Source organism: Amia ocellicauda, chromosome 10 (assembly GCF_036373705.1).
Source record: "Amia ocellicauda isolate fAmiCal2 chromosome 10, fAmiCal2.hap1, whole genome shotgun sequence".
Taxonomy (NCBI): domain Eukaryota; kingdom Metazoa; phylum Chordata; class Actinopteri; order Amiiformes; family Amiidae; genus Amia; species Amia ocellicauda.
The window spans coordinates 23,459,596-23,477,957 of NC_089859.1; the positions used below are offsets into that span (position 1 = coordinate 23,459,596).

Below are 18,362 nucleotides of genomic sequence, written 5' to 3' on the forward strand. Positions count from 1 at the left end.
GGCCAGTCTGAAACAAACTGAGGTTTAGAGCGGATTTTTAGAACAGATTGTCTATTGCAATTGCACCATTTTGTTTCAAGATAAACAATGTATCCATGTTTTTGACTAAAGACTTGACTAAAATGTAACAAGTGACAATCTTAAACATTGCAATGAGCACTCCTATAAAACACCATAAAACAACTGAATTAAGCTAATATTGCATTGTATTCATTGTAAACAAATTAATCAAAGTATTAATTCAAATAAAAAGCTAGTTTAACCGTTTTATGCTAACTAGGCAATATAAAAGCCAAAAAAAATAATGTCAGAATACTGGAATCTGAAACCAGTCTTTAACACGGTAAACATTATATATCTATATATCTATATCTATATATATACACTCACCTAAAGGATTATTAGGAACACCAAACTAATACTGTGTTTGACCCCCTTTCGCCTTCAGAACTGCCTTAATTCTACGTGGCATTGATTCAACAAGGTGCTGAAAGCATTCTTTAGAAATGTTGGCCCATATTGATAGGATAGCATCTTGCAGTTGATGAAGATTTGTGGGATGTACATCCAGGGCACGAAGCTCCCGTTCCACCACATCCCAAAGATGCTCTATTGGGTTGAGATCTGGTGACTGTGGGGGCCAGTTTAGTACAGTGAACTCATTGTCATGTTCAAGAAACCAATTTGAAATGATTCGACCTTTGTGACATGGTGCATTATCCTGCTGGAAGTAGCCATCAGAGGATGGGTACATGATGGTCATAAAGGGATGGACATGGTCAGAAACAATGCTCAGGTAGGCCGTGGCATTTAAACGATGCCCAATTGGCACTAAGGGGCCTAAAGTGTGCCAAGAAAACATCCCCCACACCATTACACCACCACCACCAGCCTGCACAGTGGTAACAAGGCATGATGGATCCATGTTCTCATTCTGTTTACGCCAAATTCTGACTCTACCATCTGAATGTCTCAACAGAAATCGAGACTCATCAGACCAGGCAACATTTTTCCAGTCTTCAACTGTCCAATTTTGGTGAGCTTGTGCAAATTGTAGCCTCTTTTTCCTATTTGTAGTGGAGATGAGTGGTACCCGGTGGGGTCTTCCGCTGTTGTAGCCCATCCGCCTCAAGGTTGTACGTGTTGTGGCTTCACAAATGCTTTGCTGCATACCTCGGTTGTAACGAGTGGTTATTTCAGTCAAAGTTGCTCTTCTATCAGCTTGAATCAGTCGGCCCATTCTCCTCTGACCTCTAGCATCAACAAGGCATTTTCGCCCACAGGACTGCCGCATACTGGATGTTTTTCCCTTTTCACACCATTCTTTGTAAACCCTAGAAATGGTTGTGCGTGAAAATCCCAGTAACTGAGCAGATTGTGAAATACTCAGACCGGCCCGTCTGGCACCAACAACCATGCCACGCTCAAAATTGCTTAAATCACCTTTCTTTCCCATTCAGACATTCAGTTTGGAGTTCAGGAGATTGTCTTGACCAGGACCACACCCCTAAATGCATTGAAGCAACTGCCATGTGATTGGTTGGTTAGATAATTGCATTAATGAGAAATTGAACAGGTGTTCCTAATAATCCTTTAGGTGAGTGTATATATATATATATATATATATATACACACACACACACGCATACATACATACACACACATTAAAATAACGTATTTAAATGGAATAACATTTAACAACGTACTCAAAGATCGAAGTGAAATAAATTAAAAACAACTGGTTAACAAATACTGTGCGTGCTGTTGTGAAAAGTAAATAAAAAAAATCAGTGCAATACCTGTGCTTGTTTTGTGGCACAGAGGTGTTTACTCCTTGGGGGAATTGTTGAAAGTGACACTGAGTTCTTGTTCCACAGATTGTAGCCTCTCTGTGTTTGTTCTTGATGTTTTGAGAGCTTATTTGCTCACCTGTAACAGTCTGGTTGTTTTCAAAAGTGATGTGCTGTTGTGGAGCTTTGCTGCATATACAGCTGCAAGCCAGTTCCTTTTTAGAGGCTGGTTGACATTTTCCTTTCAGACCTTCTATACAAAATTAATGCCAACCTAAAGTATGAAGAATTATACATTTCTAAAAAGTGATGTCTCTTACGATTATAATAAAATCAATGTGTTTATCAATGTGGGGGGAAAACTTATTTTGAATGCAAATGACATTGTAAGTCACTTACATATAAAAGTATAGCCTATATTTAAATATATATTTAAAATGCCCTCAAAAGTGTAATTTATTTACTATGTAAGTTAAAAGTATTGCAATACAAATCATAGCCAAAACACTTACGATAATAATTTCATAAATATTGGGTATAGTTTCAGTTTTATTCAACATTGTCTGAGTGGTCCGTTTTCTTATCGTTTTCTTCAGATTTTTCACTGTGATCTCCAGTCAACTTTTGTGTAGTAAACGTCATCAGCAAACATTTACCGTAATTTCTTTATTTTGTGGATTTTGAAAAGCAATTAAAATTTTCTTTTTAGTAAAAATGCACTTCTATGTTAAGGTATATGGTAATCTGCATAATGAGAATGAACACTAACATACTCAAATGCAGCGTCAAATGCAGTGTCAAAAATACTTTCTATTGGTTTAAATGGTTTTAGTAAAACATATTGTATTGGTTTATAAGCCCTATGCTTGTCAATGGTATGAGTTATGAGCGACATTGTATTAGCTAACTTTAGTTTACCATTTCAACGTGAATGGGGGTTTAATTTAAATGTAACGTTAGCAGTAACAGTAATATTTTCTCTTTTTCATGGAACACCTGCACCCATCCTATGGAACGCCGGTTGAGAAACACTGCTGTACACCAAACATGACCAGTACAATCCAGTACTGGCAGACTGAGGTGTCTCCCATTACATCTGCTAATATGGTGTGTGTGTATATAAGTTATGGTATTCAAAGCAACACTAAATAATTAATTATGAAGTGTGAAGAAGAATGCTATTCAAATACACCTAGTTAGCATTGGAGAAAGGAGCTCAGTGAGCAGCAGTAATAATGGTTAGTTAAGTGCTGGGCTGGGCTGGCATTTCCAACTGAATTCTATTGACTTCACCCAGCGCAGAAACAGAACAGAAATTGTTTGGTTTTATAACGGTGGTTACCAGGGCCTTGTCTAACCCCGAGGTCATAAAACGAGCAACGAAAGGTTGGCCGAGAGTTCACGGTTAAATTCCAGGAGTGAGTGAACGATGCTGTGGTTTTGTAAAAATATGGTTTGTGGACTAACAACATGCACAAAACTGTTTCTTCTGAATGTCGTCATCACTTGCCAGTGTAAAGGAATTAAAAAAATCGGGACGTGCGCCCATAAACCTTAGAGTTACTCACTGTTAGTCGCCACGGAACAGAATTCCTCCTGCAGTTTAGAAGCATCGGTGGGCGAGTCTGGGATCGCCGAATAGCTTTTGCTGTCCCCACAGTCCACAGAAGACAGGTTAGGATTGGAGGCGTGAAGCCGCATGGATCCAGATGATATGCAGCTGGGAACCTATCAGAAAGAGGATTAGAACAAGACGTTTGCAGTTTCAAAACAAACGTATACATATTGTTACAGATCTATCTATACAGAGAGACGGAAAAATAACTAAATCGCTTTGTTTTCTCTTGCTGATTTTTGTTGTTTGTTTTTTTTCTTTTTGTTTTTTTTACTTGTTTGTGTACCTGCAATGTTGTTTTAGCATCTTTGCCATAATTCTTGCCTCTCCACTTTTTCTGATTTCTCTTTTCCTTTTGGGGGCTTTCAAATGTAGTAGCCTGGAGAAAATAGTAGGGTTCAGCTTTAAATGGGCAGACAGCAAAAATGTGAAGAATGAATAGAGCATAGTCATGTTTCGAATACATTTTGTATTATGTATGAACATTTATGAAATATTGAGATGGAACAATAAATCTAATTAGCAAAAAACACACTGAAATTTGAAATTACAAAAAAAGAATAAAATAATGATTCCAGATGACATCTTTATTACCCATAAATATCTCAATGAGCATTTTCAACTACCACGAGTATAGAAAGTAGGCATTTAGTGTGCTTTACTGAAAATAAGTACATAAAAAACAATCCCTTCCTAATGGAATGAGAAGCAAGTAACTATCCTTTTCACGTACATTGCAACAGACAAATGTGGTGTAGTTTCTGTAAAATACACTCCATTTGGGGGCTAAAACGAACAGGCAGTAATGGATTGCATCCTCGCAAAGCAAAAAAGAATTCTCTCCCACAGTAGGAAATTGAGAATTTGGGATGATCTGGTGGCTAGACAGCTACAATACGGTCTATATGAGATTTCTCCAGTTTTAGCCATCAAGAACAAGGGAGTGTAGTCCTTCAACAGCTGACCTGGGAACTGCACCACAGCCCATTGATAAGATGGTACCAGGGTATCTGAGCCAGGTGTTTAGTCTCTGTGCGGTCCTCGGAGACAACACGGCACAGCGCCACACAGAGACTGAACACCTGGCTCAGACGCCTTGGTACCATCTTTTCACTGGCTTTTATATTGACAAAAACTGTATAACGTGGCTAATCTCACTGGTCTAAGCTCTATATTCCTTCTAGACGCCACTTAAAACTGAACCATAAAAGCTTCAGATTCACGATCAATTGAAATGTTGACACAGCTGTGTTGAGAATTAGCATTCAGTTGTCTGCCCTTAGTCTGAACTTCAAATTTGTGCATCGATATGGAAAACATATTTAAAAGCACAAGCACGAGTATTTTCCTCAGAACTGTATGAATGCAGAGAGCCACTTTGTCATGAGGCATTAATAATAATAAAACATCTGGTGATATTCCACAGTTTAAATCACAGTTAGTGGTTTTCTTTTAATCACAATCCAGTGAATTAATCCAGTTAATTTCCAGTACAAACATGGTCTCTGGCTTCAGAGCTACAAACCCGAGGTGAGTTTAACCTAATTAAAATGTTTCACTTTTCCGGCAAGCGATTATAATCGTCATACTTGCAATTCAAGTTCAAGTTGAGACAGAGGGGTATGACCTCTCACTGCGATTAAATGCCCAGTGGTATTTGCCAACTAGAAACCCGTGCCTCACAGCTCCCAACACAAGACCGCTTCAGTCAACCAACTCGATGGTCTATCATGAAACGTTTTTAAAAAGCAAGGGATGTATGTGTGTTGTTCATACCTGGAGGGCATTGATCGCTGGAGCGGAGAAGGTGCGGTGGAGGGCCTCCATGCTTTTCAAAAGGTGATTAAGTTCCAACAGATAAGACTGGCTCAAGGAAAGTTCTGTGAACAATTGATGAATCGCAGATTAGACATTGCAACTTCAGGTGGAAATAAACTACGATCTGTAAGTGTTACATATTCCCAAACAAATGAATACAAATCTTGCTCGCTCTCTTTTTGCATGGCTTAACTCCTCAAGCATTTTCTCAGGAGATTCAGCGAGATCTACCTCCTGGAGACTTGACCCATATCAGTTTGTATTGTCCGGCCAATTGTACCTTTGGAGCACTTTTCCATGTCATCAGAGTCCTGCAACCAAGCCGCCACTTTGGCCTGGCTGTTGATGGTCACAGGGAAGCTGCCGGTGGGGTGAACTGAAGATTGCTTCTTTAGAGTTGTCCTCTGTGGGACCAAAAAGAAGAAACTGAACAACCCAGGAACATGCATTGATGGAAGTCTTTGAATTCAAGACAAGACAGTAAGGTGCATCAATGATCGTAGAAGAAAATAATGTTAATCCAAGGAGAAGGTCCACCACACCATTTTCTTTTAAATTATAAATTATACATTTCTCACTACATCACAGGTGTAACCTTAATTCCACCCAGCCCTGAAGAAATTAATTAAATTTAGCAGATGTCTCGTAGGTCTCCTTATCCATGGGTGCTGTAGCTATAATTTCTTAACTTTGTCGGATATCGAATCTCATTACTTTAGAATGCAAAACAAACAAACATATAGAGCTACTGTCAGCGATCTATAATGTAAGTTTATCACGCGGATATTTTCCATGTGTTTTTGCTTGTGCAGATGTGCGTGTCTGAGCTGATTCACACATCAAAGGCAGCGCTGTCCTATGCAAAAAGGGAAGCTTGCTATAAATGAGCGCTGTAGACACGGTCATCCCAGCGTTGGGAAGTGAGGGGGGGTAGCAATGCCTGCAAATGAAAGAATAACTGTGCAGCACAGAGAACCTTTCATGACTCAGTTCTCCATGTATAGACATACAAGAGAATTGGGGGGTTGTAAAAATAAATATATTTAAAACCTTCATTGTATTTGGTAACACCAAGGACATTTTGAGACTGTGACTATAACATCACACTCCGCAGAAAAAAACATTGTTAGCTAGTGTTCTGGCATAGCAGGGTATATTTAAAGTATTCCCTCTTCTCTCTAACTCCTGAAGGACTGGCTGAAAAAGGACAGACCGTTTCCTTTCAAATGTCCCTCTTATTGCTTTCTAACAGAAGCACACTACCCTGAAGGTACAGCAGACCTGGCTCACCTTTCTCAGCGAAGCACTTTTAGAGAGGTTAGGGGAAACGGCAGGGGGAAAGGGTGAGCAGTAGAGAGATGAATTCTCGTGGGGGTACATGGCGATTTCATTCTGCCGGTACAGTCTGTGATGGCGAAGTTTGGAGACCCATTCATCAAAGAGCTCTTGGGAATTGATCTAAATATAACACACAAAAGCCAACTGTGAGCCATTCATCAATGCAAAAAGAGCTATTATTTTGATCTCAACACAAAAATACAAGTAGCTTATTCATTCAGATACACAAGACAGACACAGGCACACATATAGGGACACAGTTATGTACACTGACACATGTACTTAATATGCTATAGCAGAAACAGCAGAATGAAAGCACAGTGCATACAAAGGAATACGGATATAAAACTTTGCATCTATACTGTCTGCAGAACATTGTAAGTGAATTAAAATCAATTAAAATAATCAGTTACACTTGTAAACTTGTGCAACTCTTAATTTGGAGAGACACATACACTATTCCAGAATAGCTAAGCTTAGTAAACAACTTTCAAGCACATTATGCAACAGATGTTAAAAGCATTTGTGGAGTGCATTACCTTAAGGTGGTATATGTTTTCTTCTGCATCCAGATCTATGCATTTTGCCTTTTTCTTTATTGCCATGACAGACAGCCCGACATCAATGCAGCCATGTAGTTTTCCTTTCTTAATCTATGAAGAGAAAACAGATCATTTAAAACTGTGGGGAAAATAATTTTGCAGGACAGAACTACAGCCCTAACCTTAGAAAAAAAAAAAGTGCTCCAAGCCCTCCGCTATCGTTTAAAATCAAACCAGAACAAACTGAAAATATATTAAATGGCAAAGAGATTATTGTGTTGATCATAATTTTATTAGAACTATTCAATTTAAAAATGCAGATATAAAAAATTAAGGCAGTGCATCTTATGTTGTAATAAACACTTTTTTTCTTAAAGTACCACCTTAAAATGTTAAAGGTAATCAAAATACCAAATTAATGACTAATGATAGGAGTCCTTCCTTAACTAGGAACCAAAGGCTTACTGTGACACCTTTATATTGACGGATAAGATTACAGACCTTGACTGCTAGTAACATTTTAGTTTTAAAAGAAACAAACTGACCATAGACAAAGTCTGGGTCACAAACTGGAAACTAAACTTGATGAATGCAAAACCCACTGCCATCACTGTGTACATAACAACGCAGTGAGATTATATGACAAACAGAAACGCATTTAAATGGTGGGGGTTCAAATTATCTAATTTCACACTTCTTTGTGTGAAGAGCCTGTCTGTCTCAAAAGGTGCTTTTACTCATGTCATGGCTAAAATGCCACTTAAACTAGTAAATACATTTGGAAAAACATTTCTTGAAGGATGTAAATAGTTGATGTTGTACGATACTGCAGGGGATGTACTTACGTCTGCAGCACATTTGGCATACTTCAGAATCCCTTTGTCCAAATAGAAGAATCTCTGTAGAAAGACATATGCAAAATTAAAATAAAAAAAAACAACATTCAATGGAAGCAAGTGTTGATTTAATTAGTACAAAACAGATATAGGGTTTTTGGGTGCGAGACCAATATAGACATTTTTTGTTAGCATAAAAACAGATATTTTTTAGCATGGATCGTTCAAATTTGGCTCTCAGAGAGAAATTGTGACAAATATGTACTGAAGGCAGGAGTTATACATTTGAACCATAAACTAAGTTAACATTCATTTTCATTTCCAGAGAGTTGGATGTGGAGGTGGAAGATTGCTTCTGAATGGTTAGTATACATAAATGTACACAGTGTTCTCTCCGTGTCAGGCGTTATTCCAAGAAACATTTTAAGGAGTCGTGAATAATGTCGACTGTCCATTAGTACGTCAAACTCACAGTTACATAGAGAACAACTGGGCAGTGTAACACTTTTACCATTACTGATCAGGACAAAATAAAGCGAAAAAAACTGAAAATGCCAGTTTTATTGGGATGTATGGTAACCGTAAGAGAGATGCGTCTTCTATTGCCGGCACAGTACCTGCTCCTTAGGAAACCCATGGAGAAATACCAATGGCTCAGCTGTGTTGGAGCAACCATGTATTATACACCTATTTACCATGGATCTCTCCCCTGGGTACGTTACACATTTATGGTAACGGGTCGTTAGCGCTAATGCAGAATAACAGCTTGAGAGAAAGTGAGCTTGTCCCGTTTGTGATGTCACGCATAAATCAGCCGCCCTCAAAAGTGTAACTTATTTACTGCGTATGTTAAAAGTAATGCAACATGAATCACAGCCAAAACAAAATGAAGGTTTTGAAATAGTTTTATAAATACTGTGTATATTTGTAGTTTAATCCAACATTGTCCGAGAGATGTATTTTATCACAAAATTTTTCTTTAGATTTTAATGTGATCTGAGCTTGCTTGTCATTTGGAGACCGTTTTTGTTGATATCCAGTCAACATCTTCAGAAAACATTTACTGTGATTTCTTTATTTTAAGTACTTTAATTTTGAAAAGTGATTTAATTTTCAGTAAAAATGATATGGCATAGTATACGGTAAGAATACACACTCACCAAAACCATGGATACTCAAATGCGGCAAAATACTTTCTATTGGTTTAGAGGGTTTTCGTACAACACACATGTATTGGTTTATAAGCGCTATGTTTCTCAATGGGTTGGTTGCGTTTCATCGGCACTCAGTAGTGTGCGCTCGCCGCTGTGCACGAAAATCACTGTGGACTCGGAGTTTGGTAAGAACAAGTAAACGTGTTGATTTGTCTGAAGTTTGACTAGGGACTTTATGGTTAATTAAAAAAAAGATTTAGCCAGTAGTTTGAGAATTTAAAATCGGTGCATTATTGGAGGAATATTCCGATACCGATATTTTGGTAAAAGGCCAGTATCGGCCAATAATATCGGTGCTCCAATATATCTGTTGGACCCCAGATTTAAATTATATAAAGATTCATTTTTAAGGTTTAAAAATTGCTTTAAAAATAGAAACAATTCTTCTGGGGAATTTGTTATTCACACTTTTCTCCTGGTTCAGTGCTGCATGCCCCAACTCAAATCTGTTCCCAGCTTTCTGTCCCCCATGCTCTGGTAAAATAAATGACCTACAAGTAAAGCAGAAATCTGAACGCTATTGCAGTCTAATGTATTGGTTAGAAGCACCTATATACTATTTATAAATCAAAATGTGATATGGTACATCTTTGGGATTTGCAACTCACTGGTAGGTCAAAGTTTTGATTTGCCTCAGAAAGTGAATTGACCCCTGCTTTGACATAAGAGTGGGCTTTTAAGAACACAAATGAGCCAGGGAGGAATCATACTTTGGCTTGGTTTCTGTCTGTGCTGCTAAAAGTATTTAAAATAAACTTGTTGGCCACACTATAGATATGTAATTAAAGCAAAAACAGAGAAAATGAATAACTTCAGACAGGTGGCTCTTTATACATACTTCTTCAATAGGAATTCAGTCATATATCCACACCCATGATCTTGGCATACAGATGTTTAAATATGAAAGCTAAACAAAGCAATCAATTCAATCCATTCAAATAAAAACAAAAACTCCCATAAGCTATTTTTAGTTACAGGTTAAATTCACTTCGCACTTCTTGTAAAATGTAGCCATTTCAGTTAAACCTTGCACGTTTTAAAGACCGTGGTTAAACGGGGTCTTCAGTGTCAACACTGGCTCAGTTCAGTCCTGAGGAAGCCTTAGACCAACTTTATCAGTAGTGCCAAGTTTTAAAATTCAGAAAAGTATTCAAACAGTATTGATCTAATAACACTTTAATCACCTGGAAGCACATGGAAGCTCTTAAAGACTTTGGCATTGTCAAATCCAACAATTAATGGACTTAAATCGGGGGGATACTCCTCATGAGTCAAGAAGCTGAACCCATTACAACACTTTTGACAATATGATGTGCGGCTCGTACCTTGTGCCAGCCTTTCAGGGGCCATTTCCGTCTCTTCAGCATGAAGCCTTCCTGCTTCTGGGGCTCCTGGATGCTACTCATACTTCCCCGCAGACCCTCCACGATCTCCCAGCTGTCCTGTTAACATCAAAGAGCACACAGCTTTAAACTTCCTCCGTCTGCCGCTGCCGTACGTACAGGTGCAAATTAGAGACCCGGTAGCATCGCGTTCAGCGAGTCTCGATCTGCTTTAATGAAAATGCACCTGAATGCAGAAAACCAAAAGCACTTTCTTAGGATCAGCAGGTTCTATTTCTGCCAAAGTACAGCTTTGTAGTATAGAACTTGTGTCAAAACTTGTTCGGTTTTAATTACATATCAAATATGTCAGAAGAAAAACACATTTCATACAAAATCAGCTCAAATGATATATATACATTTTTATAAATAATTCTGCAACACTTAGCAAACAGATATTTGCTAATAAAGAAACTATACCACTTTGTGTAAAATAAGAAAAAGAGCATTGGCTTAAATAATATTCAGCGAGATGCTTCCTAAACCAGAATATTAACAACTCCTCTGAGGGAATACAGGAGTTCTGCAAAGAAATCTAATACAACTGTACAAAATAAATTGTGAATCCTATTAGGGCATATGAAGGAGAATGAGTCACTCTATTCCTTTGTGTCTTGCATTTAAACAGAGCTCAACTAAACCAAAAACAAACGGGGGGGGGGGGTTAATATATGCAAATAAATACAACACAAATATGGGTGACACAAACACCAAAACAGGCATGCATAGGAGTTTTCCTGTCCACCGCTTCTTGCCAGGCCATGAGATGCACAAAGCCTGATATGAATAATACTAAATCATAATGAAATGTGTGAACAGGTCAATAGTGCTCAAAGTTAACTATGATTTTCAAAAGCATACAAGTCCAAGCTACAGCAGGACCAAGCAATTTGAAGACCACATTGACACTAGGAGTCTGGCCATCAAGTTCTGCCAATTAGGAATAATCTGATTTGTTGTATTAGTTCTCACTTCCATCACCCTTCCCCTGAAAGAGCTGTGCAAGGCTTACATTGATAAAGTAATCCTACTCTTCACCACAGATGGTCTACTTGAAACACATACAGAGCAGTATAGCAGGTCTAACCTTAAGATCCGCAATTTGCAAATCCCATTCCGCGCAGTCATGGTGTCGCTCACTTCTCACTCATAAATAATCAATTAAGGGTCGAGTGTTTCTGATGGCTGTCCCACAGCGCTTTCCACGCCTGATCAATTGCCAAAAACACCATCAAAGTTGGAATTGAAAGTCACAAGCTTCATAATGAAGTAGTGTAGTGAGTGATGGTATGTCATTTATCTAATACTAGTAACCAAAGAATTGAAGAGCTGCATCCTTACCAAGTCAACAAATAGTTTCCCTGGAAACATTAGTTTCCTTCACAATTAGTCATGGAAGGTTCATCAAGTTTCCTTCTCTTGTTAACAGAAAATGAAATACAAACTGAATACTAAACCATACTTCAGATATCCCACTATCTAAATTTAAACATTTGATTTGTATACTGCCCATTACTTCAATAAAAGTTGTTGGATATAACAAAGTTCAAAATCATCATAAAAAGCCCCTTAATCATTACTGTCGTGTCAGCAGGCATTGGCCATTACGTTAAATGATGGGGGTACATTTAAACTAGGCAGTAAATGCTTGCTGTACAAGTGTGCAAGATGTTGTAAGAAACATGACATGGTATGACACGTACAAAATGTACATTTACACTGATGATTTACACTGATGCTTTAATTCATGTTTTCTCCTGAAAAACAGCCCTACCCCATCTGCCAGCATACAGTGATATTTTTCTGTTTCCACCGTTTTATAGCAATGTGCAATATATGGAAACAGTAGCTCATTAATATATTGTTCCAAAACAATAAGGCCAATTTGTAGCTTTCATTAAATAAGGTCTCCCTCAGAAATCTTGCTGCTTGTACATCCTCTTTTTAAAATCTACATCCTAGCATGGAAACCTGACACACAATGCAATGCTCTCATTTTTCATGTGGTCCTCGGTAGAATTGGGGCAGAGAATATGCGACTGCTAGGGAGAAGCTTAAAATAGTTAATTCAACCTACAAGGGATGTTAAAGGGTAATATATGGGTCTCTCTCTAAAAATATAATCTTGTAGGCAGGATGATTTCTAAAGCTCTGCCCACAGACGTAAAATATTCTATTATACAAGGACAGTGTTTCTAAATTCTCTGAAGGACAAATTCCAATCATGATAAAGTAATTCTGGGGCACAAAGCAAATCTAGCTATTTAACTGATCCCAGTTACCTTACTTGTCTAATTCATAAACCTCACTGTAAAAGGTATTAGTGTGTCATCAGGCTTTGGATTTTAACCCACTGGACTCGGCAAACAAAAACAGCTGACATTAAATGCCCACAGAGTTTGTCTCCTTGTGTTTCCCTATTGCTACGCCAAAAGACATTATGCAAATCTATTGGTTCAGGTCTGATGTTCTTTTCTATCAGAGGCCCCTGATATCAGTTACGTCATGTATTAAATACACCAAAACAGTCGAGGATGGGGAATGCTTTCCATTTTAATGCATAATCAGCTTTAAATCTGCTGATTAGATTAAAGAATTAAGGTCTGATAACCAGGTCACTATGCATGACTAAGGGAAGGTCACTGAATTTCTTCGTGCCTCGATCACACCTTGGGTTTATACACAGTGGATGGCACATTAATGGGCTCCCACTAGGGACTGTTCACACTGCAGATTCACTCATTTCAAATGCAGCCATCACCTAGAAAAACACTGCAATTTAGAGAAACAATGTAGTCTCTGCACTAGAAACTGAACTGCTCTTGCCTCATGTGCTCATTTGTCTTCTTCTAAAAGGACTGGGAAGAATTTTGAACTTAAATACACCCTTCCTAATAAAAAGGATCCTCCTCAGAGTCCTACAGTAATCATTTATCCATGGAAAGACACGGCTCCAATGACATTGTGTGAATATGGAATTTATAACCGATATACATTGTCATACACATATACACAGGCGTAATCTAATATACCTTTCAGCCAAGCTTACATGTTCTATAAGAATAAATGATCATCTCTTAATTTTATTACACTATTATATCAAAAGTATCCCTCTGCCTCAGGGCACTAAATATGAACGAGCACCCAAACCGTCTTTGCAATGGATAATTTAGTTTATGTTAAACCATTGAACACCACCTTCATGTTGTTAATGTTATGCATTGTTTTTGAAATAGTGGAAATGCAAAATAACATCTACATCTAATTAAGTGCTTAGGAAACTTAAATGGTATTTTCTAGAATAAAAAAAAAATAACTGCTAAACTTCTTCAGATCATCTTGCCCTATTTCAAGTTCAAGATTCCAGTTTTAGAAAAAAAGAAAGCTGTTTATAATAGAGTGTGTTATTAATAATTCTTGCTAATTCGGGCAGTAAATAAATGATGATACAGTTTGTTATTTCCCTCTTCAGTGCAGTAACACCCTGGGGGGTGCTCTCTACTACCAGGGCCAGATAAATTGGGGGTTCGCTTCTCCATGGCACCCTCTCAGCGACTCGGCACAGAACTTCATTCCTACAACTGGACAAACGCAGCTTGCAACACATTCAAGACCATCCATATTAAGAACATGCATGATAATAAGCCATTTGAAATGCAATTGGTGGACATGGAAGAGGCCAAGCCCACAAAGGGTTTGCATTTTGGGTTTTGCTCCCAAACTACAACAATGTGCAGTGTTAATCCACAAACAATGCCTATTTTGTCTTTGCTCGAACTCTGATGCATCTGAAAACACTAGCACATGTTTTTAGATATTGGTTGTAAGTGGCAAATAAAACATCAACTGTTCAAATTCTAGATTCTAGATTCTAACAGTTGGTTAATGCCATGATTCATCAGACATAGGAGAGCTCTGTAAGGCATCCTCTACCTGCAAGATCATGCCACAGAACCTCATGAAGTCATACAGCTGTTGCCACAGAGTTAAAAAGGCTACATTACATATAGCCTGGAAGCCAATAATGCTTTCCCTTTCTCTGGAAATCAAAACTTATCAAAAGTTATTAGGTTGGCGTCTCGGTACTGAATAATCAAACATGATTGATTGACACTTCACCTGGCGACTGTCGTGCTTCGAGGAGCCACTGCTGTTGCTCTGAGACGGCGAAGACATTTTCTGAGACATTGGTGCGTTCTTCTCCTCACTGCTCATAGTTATTGGCGAAAGGAAATTGAGGGCATCCCCTTGAAAACCACTGGAGAAATTAGTTCAGCAGCATTTCAATCCACATGGCACATCCCTTCAGCTGTAATGCAAAAGCATCTATTTGTGTCAGTCAGTTTTTCATTCCTGCAATGAAGAAGAAGGAAAAAAAAATGGAGCATGCATTTTAACGTCCATGCCAGAAGTGCCTTGTGTGAGCTATATTTAGCTCAGCTGCATGCTTTCTCTTCATATTAAAGGCATAAAGGAAGTCTCTAACACATGGTGCTGTGAGTGTTGAACGCGAGCTGCTTTCATACTGTCTGTCAGCTGCCCCAGATAACCTAAGCATCTGATAGTGCTAGAAACCAACTTTGGTTCTAATAATGTTACATATCACACATGCACTGCATATTTCCCATGTCCTGGAATTCAGCCCTTACAGATGACGTAGTACTTCAGTTGAACTGCTACAGACACCAATTTTTTTATTAAATAATAAAAAAAGAAAGTGAAAGAAATGGAGCAGTGTGCTCTCAGTGTGTGGCAAAATGTCTAAAATCAGCAGCAGCGAGCTTTTGAAGTTCCCATAGAGTCAGAAACGTTTGATGCTGGCGTCCGTTTCTGCACGCGGCGCTGCAAATAGACACTGCGATCAGCAAAAACGACAGACCCATCTCTCGCTTTACTGGAACAGAACACTAGCTTGGCAGCATGATCAACTTTATGGCAATAAGACAACCCAAAAATATGCATTCATCAAAAAGGGAATTTTAATTTCTAAGAAAAATCACTATTAAAATAATAGTAGCAATGGACCATTCAAGTCCTAGCACTTTGGTCACCCACCAGACTTCACAGAGGAACTGATTTGATAGACCGTGCTCATGCTGATGAGAAAATGTTGTGCAAAAGCGAAAGATAAAATGGCAATATATCATTTTTAGGCCTTGCTGAGATAGAACTGCATTACAACAGAGCCAGATATCGAGCGTTTCATTTTGTATCGTACAAAGCATTGACTGGAAAACAAAAACGTAGATCGATTAGAAAAGCACAAGCAGAGTTCGACATTAAATTCTGCCTTCTGAAATAGATAAAAATATGTTGAAATACACTATTCAAGGCATACCCACTAACAGCTTAGCAGGGTGCCTTCCTCTCTCAGTATATGCCAGATGCTGTACCAAATCAAATTACCCATTTTCTCTACACTGCAAAGACACTGTAATGGGAAAAGTGGGTTTAGCCACACTCGAGGTGAAGTACAGCAGATGCAAACTTTCATTTGACTTCAGGATTTGTTCATTTACTTAGGTGCTCACTAAGGAAATGCCAGTCAGATTCAACTGCAAATAACACATGTACATCTGAGGAAAAACAACAGCAGGTAGTGGCCTTGACAAAGCCGTGAGGAAGTATTCATAACACAGATTGATTTGAGGGATTAATAGATGCCTCTTGCACCCAAGGGCTCTCCACATGGTAGGCCTTTACCTTGGTAGCGACAGAAAGCGTTGAATATATTGCAAACAGATAACAGCATTACCAGAGCATAGCCAGGTCCACAGATCGGTTTCTGCCTCAGAAGGGCACATCACAAGACAAATCACTAGCAATACTTTAGGGACTGTCACTACTGCAACGATGTACAGAGGAGTTTTTTAAATGGTGTTTGCTATAACCTGACAAAAGCGGACCTCAGAGATCAGTTTGTGCCAATCATTCTCTAGATGCAACTTTACCAAACATATTTCATTGCAAAAGTTTGATTTTCTTGTCTGAATGCAGTAACAGGCCATGATAAATATAAATTAATATCAAAAAGGTGGAGCAGAGCAGGCATGTTGTGGACAGGTACGTGTTGAGCTGTTACAAGGTTAAAAACATATTCAAGTTAGGCTTTGCTCCCCCCTAGAGAACACAGTCTTCACTATTAACCAATTTCATTGTGTGGGTGTCAGAATATTTTCCATTAAGCTGCATAAGTCAGCATTACCCTTGAAGGCAGGACACAATAAGATGTCAAGCCTTTTGTTTTTGTTTATTTTCTGTTCGGCAGGCCGCTGTAATCAAAAGCATCAAAGGCATAGGAATACAAGAGAATTTCCATTCAGATTGACAACACACATTTTATTGCTATTTTTAATTGTGTTCTCAGGAAGTGTGGAGGTCAGAGGAACTGTCTACAGCACCGTGTCTGTCGAAGCCTAGATCTCCCCCTGAGGAGAACGCAGCCCGAACTCCCCTAACGTGTTTATGAAATCCCAGACTAATTAACAACATTCTTCTAAATCAGCACAGCCTGTGTTACACTGTTTCTGCAATACAATATTATACAAACCCCACAAAGAAACATAAGACTTCCTCCACAAAATCAAAAAAAAGGAAAACTATGGTAATTATGAAGATCCGAGGCTTTTATTACAAACTGCAGTGATATCACATACCAAGGAAGGAATTACACACGTGCCCTACTTTAAACCTAAGGTGAACCTGGGGTGTTACACATCACGAGAAAGATGAGACAGAGAAACAGTAGTTTTTTTCACTGGTATTTTTCCAGTGTATTAAATTTCCCAGGCACTTTGTTTATACACTTTTTTTTTTTTTATGCACGATTGCTGTGCCTTCCGTTTATTAAATGGTGTAGCACAGAATTATTTTATTTTTCCCATGTGTGACTCAAGAAAAGTTCAATCTTTGAGGATAAGACCAAGTACTTAAACTACATAAGTTCCTGACAACAATAAAACAAACAATGAAACCTAAACTACACATCATGTTATAAATCACAATCTGGCCCTAATTAAAACATTCTGTTGTGCAATTTTCTATTTCTCTACTTAACGTAAAAACCCATGTGAGCAAAATGAAACATGGAATAAATCAATCCAACCAGAATAGCGTGAAGTCTTGAGTCGGATTAAAACGTTGAAACGCTATACTGAATATGACTGGATAGGGCAATGACATGAACAGTGTAACCTTTAAAGAGCAAGCACTTACAAGCTGTGTCCATAGTCCCATTTACCCACTGAATCGGATAGGAGCTTATTTCTAGGATCAAGGGTTTGTACACTAGCCAGCAAACTGCAAAGCTGAAATCAACACTAGTGGTCCAATTTCTCTACAGCAAATTTATATAAAAGCTAATCAGAACCATCTGGCTGCCTGTGCTTTGTGAAGGATTTATTTTTCTGCAGCGATGATGCTAAAGCCCAATATTATTCGAAATATATTCCCCCAATCAAGGTGATCCCGCTGAGCTACTGCTCCAGGCCGATTGGTACTACAGGCATCATTAAACATGAAGACCTTGGATCGTTTATACAGCATTGCATCACTCCATGATACAAGGAGGAAAGAGGAGAGGCTCACAGGTGTGCCACATGCCAAGGAAGTGGTTTTAAAGAAGTGTATGCCCTATGGCTTCATCATTGACTTTAATATTTCATGTCAGACAAATTGCCATTACATCCTAAGCAACAATGATACTTTAACTGAGCTTTAGTCAGCATCAAGGCGCCTTTAGCACAATATCTCACATGCAGCACAAGCAAGATTTCCACTGTGTAGAAACAATAAATGTGTACAAACCACACTCAGCTTCCTGTTCCA

The 18,362-nt window shown here is 38.4% G+C and overlaps 1 protein-coding gene across 5 annotated transcripts in view; it reads right to left on the minus strand.

Annotated features, from left to right (window-relative positions):
• Positions 1 to 18,362, minus strand: part of osbpl3b (oxysterol binding protein-like 3b) — a 56,767-nt gene that overhangs the window by 23,540 nt on the left and 14,865 nt on the right. For 2 of the 5 annotated variants that reach the window (XM_066715613.1, XM_066715615.1), the window contains exons 2-10: positions 14,655 to 14,888; positions 10,479 to 10,595; positions 7,949 to 8,002; positions 7,101 to 7,214; positions 6,514 to 6,681; positions 5,504 to 5,627; positions 5,182 to 5,285; positions 3,692 to 3,784; positions 3,359 to 3,518 (exon numbers count right to left, since the gene is read on the minus strand). In XM_066715613.1, the coding sequence (XP_066571710.1) occupies positions 3,359 to 3,518; positions 3,692 to 3,784; positions 5,182 to 5,285; positions 5,504 to 5,627; positions 6,514 to 6,681; positions 7,101 to 7,214; positions 7,949 to 8,002; positions 10,479 to 10,595; positions 14,655 to 14,750 (1,030 nt within the window). In that variant the 5' untranslated portion in view covers positions 14,751 to 14,888. The remainder of the gene's footprint in view (positions 1 to 3,358; positions 3,519 to 3,691; positions 3,785 to 5,181; positions 5,286 to 5,503; positions 5,628 to 6,513; positions 6,682 to 7,100; positions 7,215 to 7,948; positions 8,003 to 10,478; positions 10,596 to 14,654; positions 14,889 to 18,362) is intronic. The other 3 variants (XM_066715614.1, XM_066715616.1, XM_066715617.1) reach the window with 3 other exon arrangements.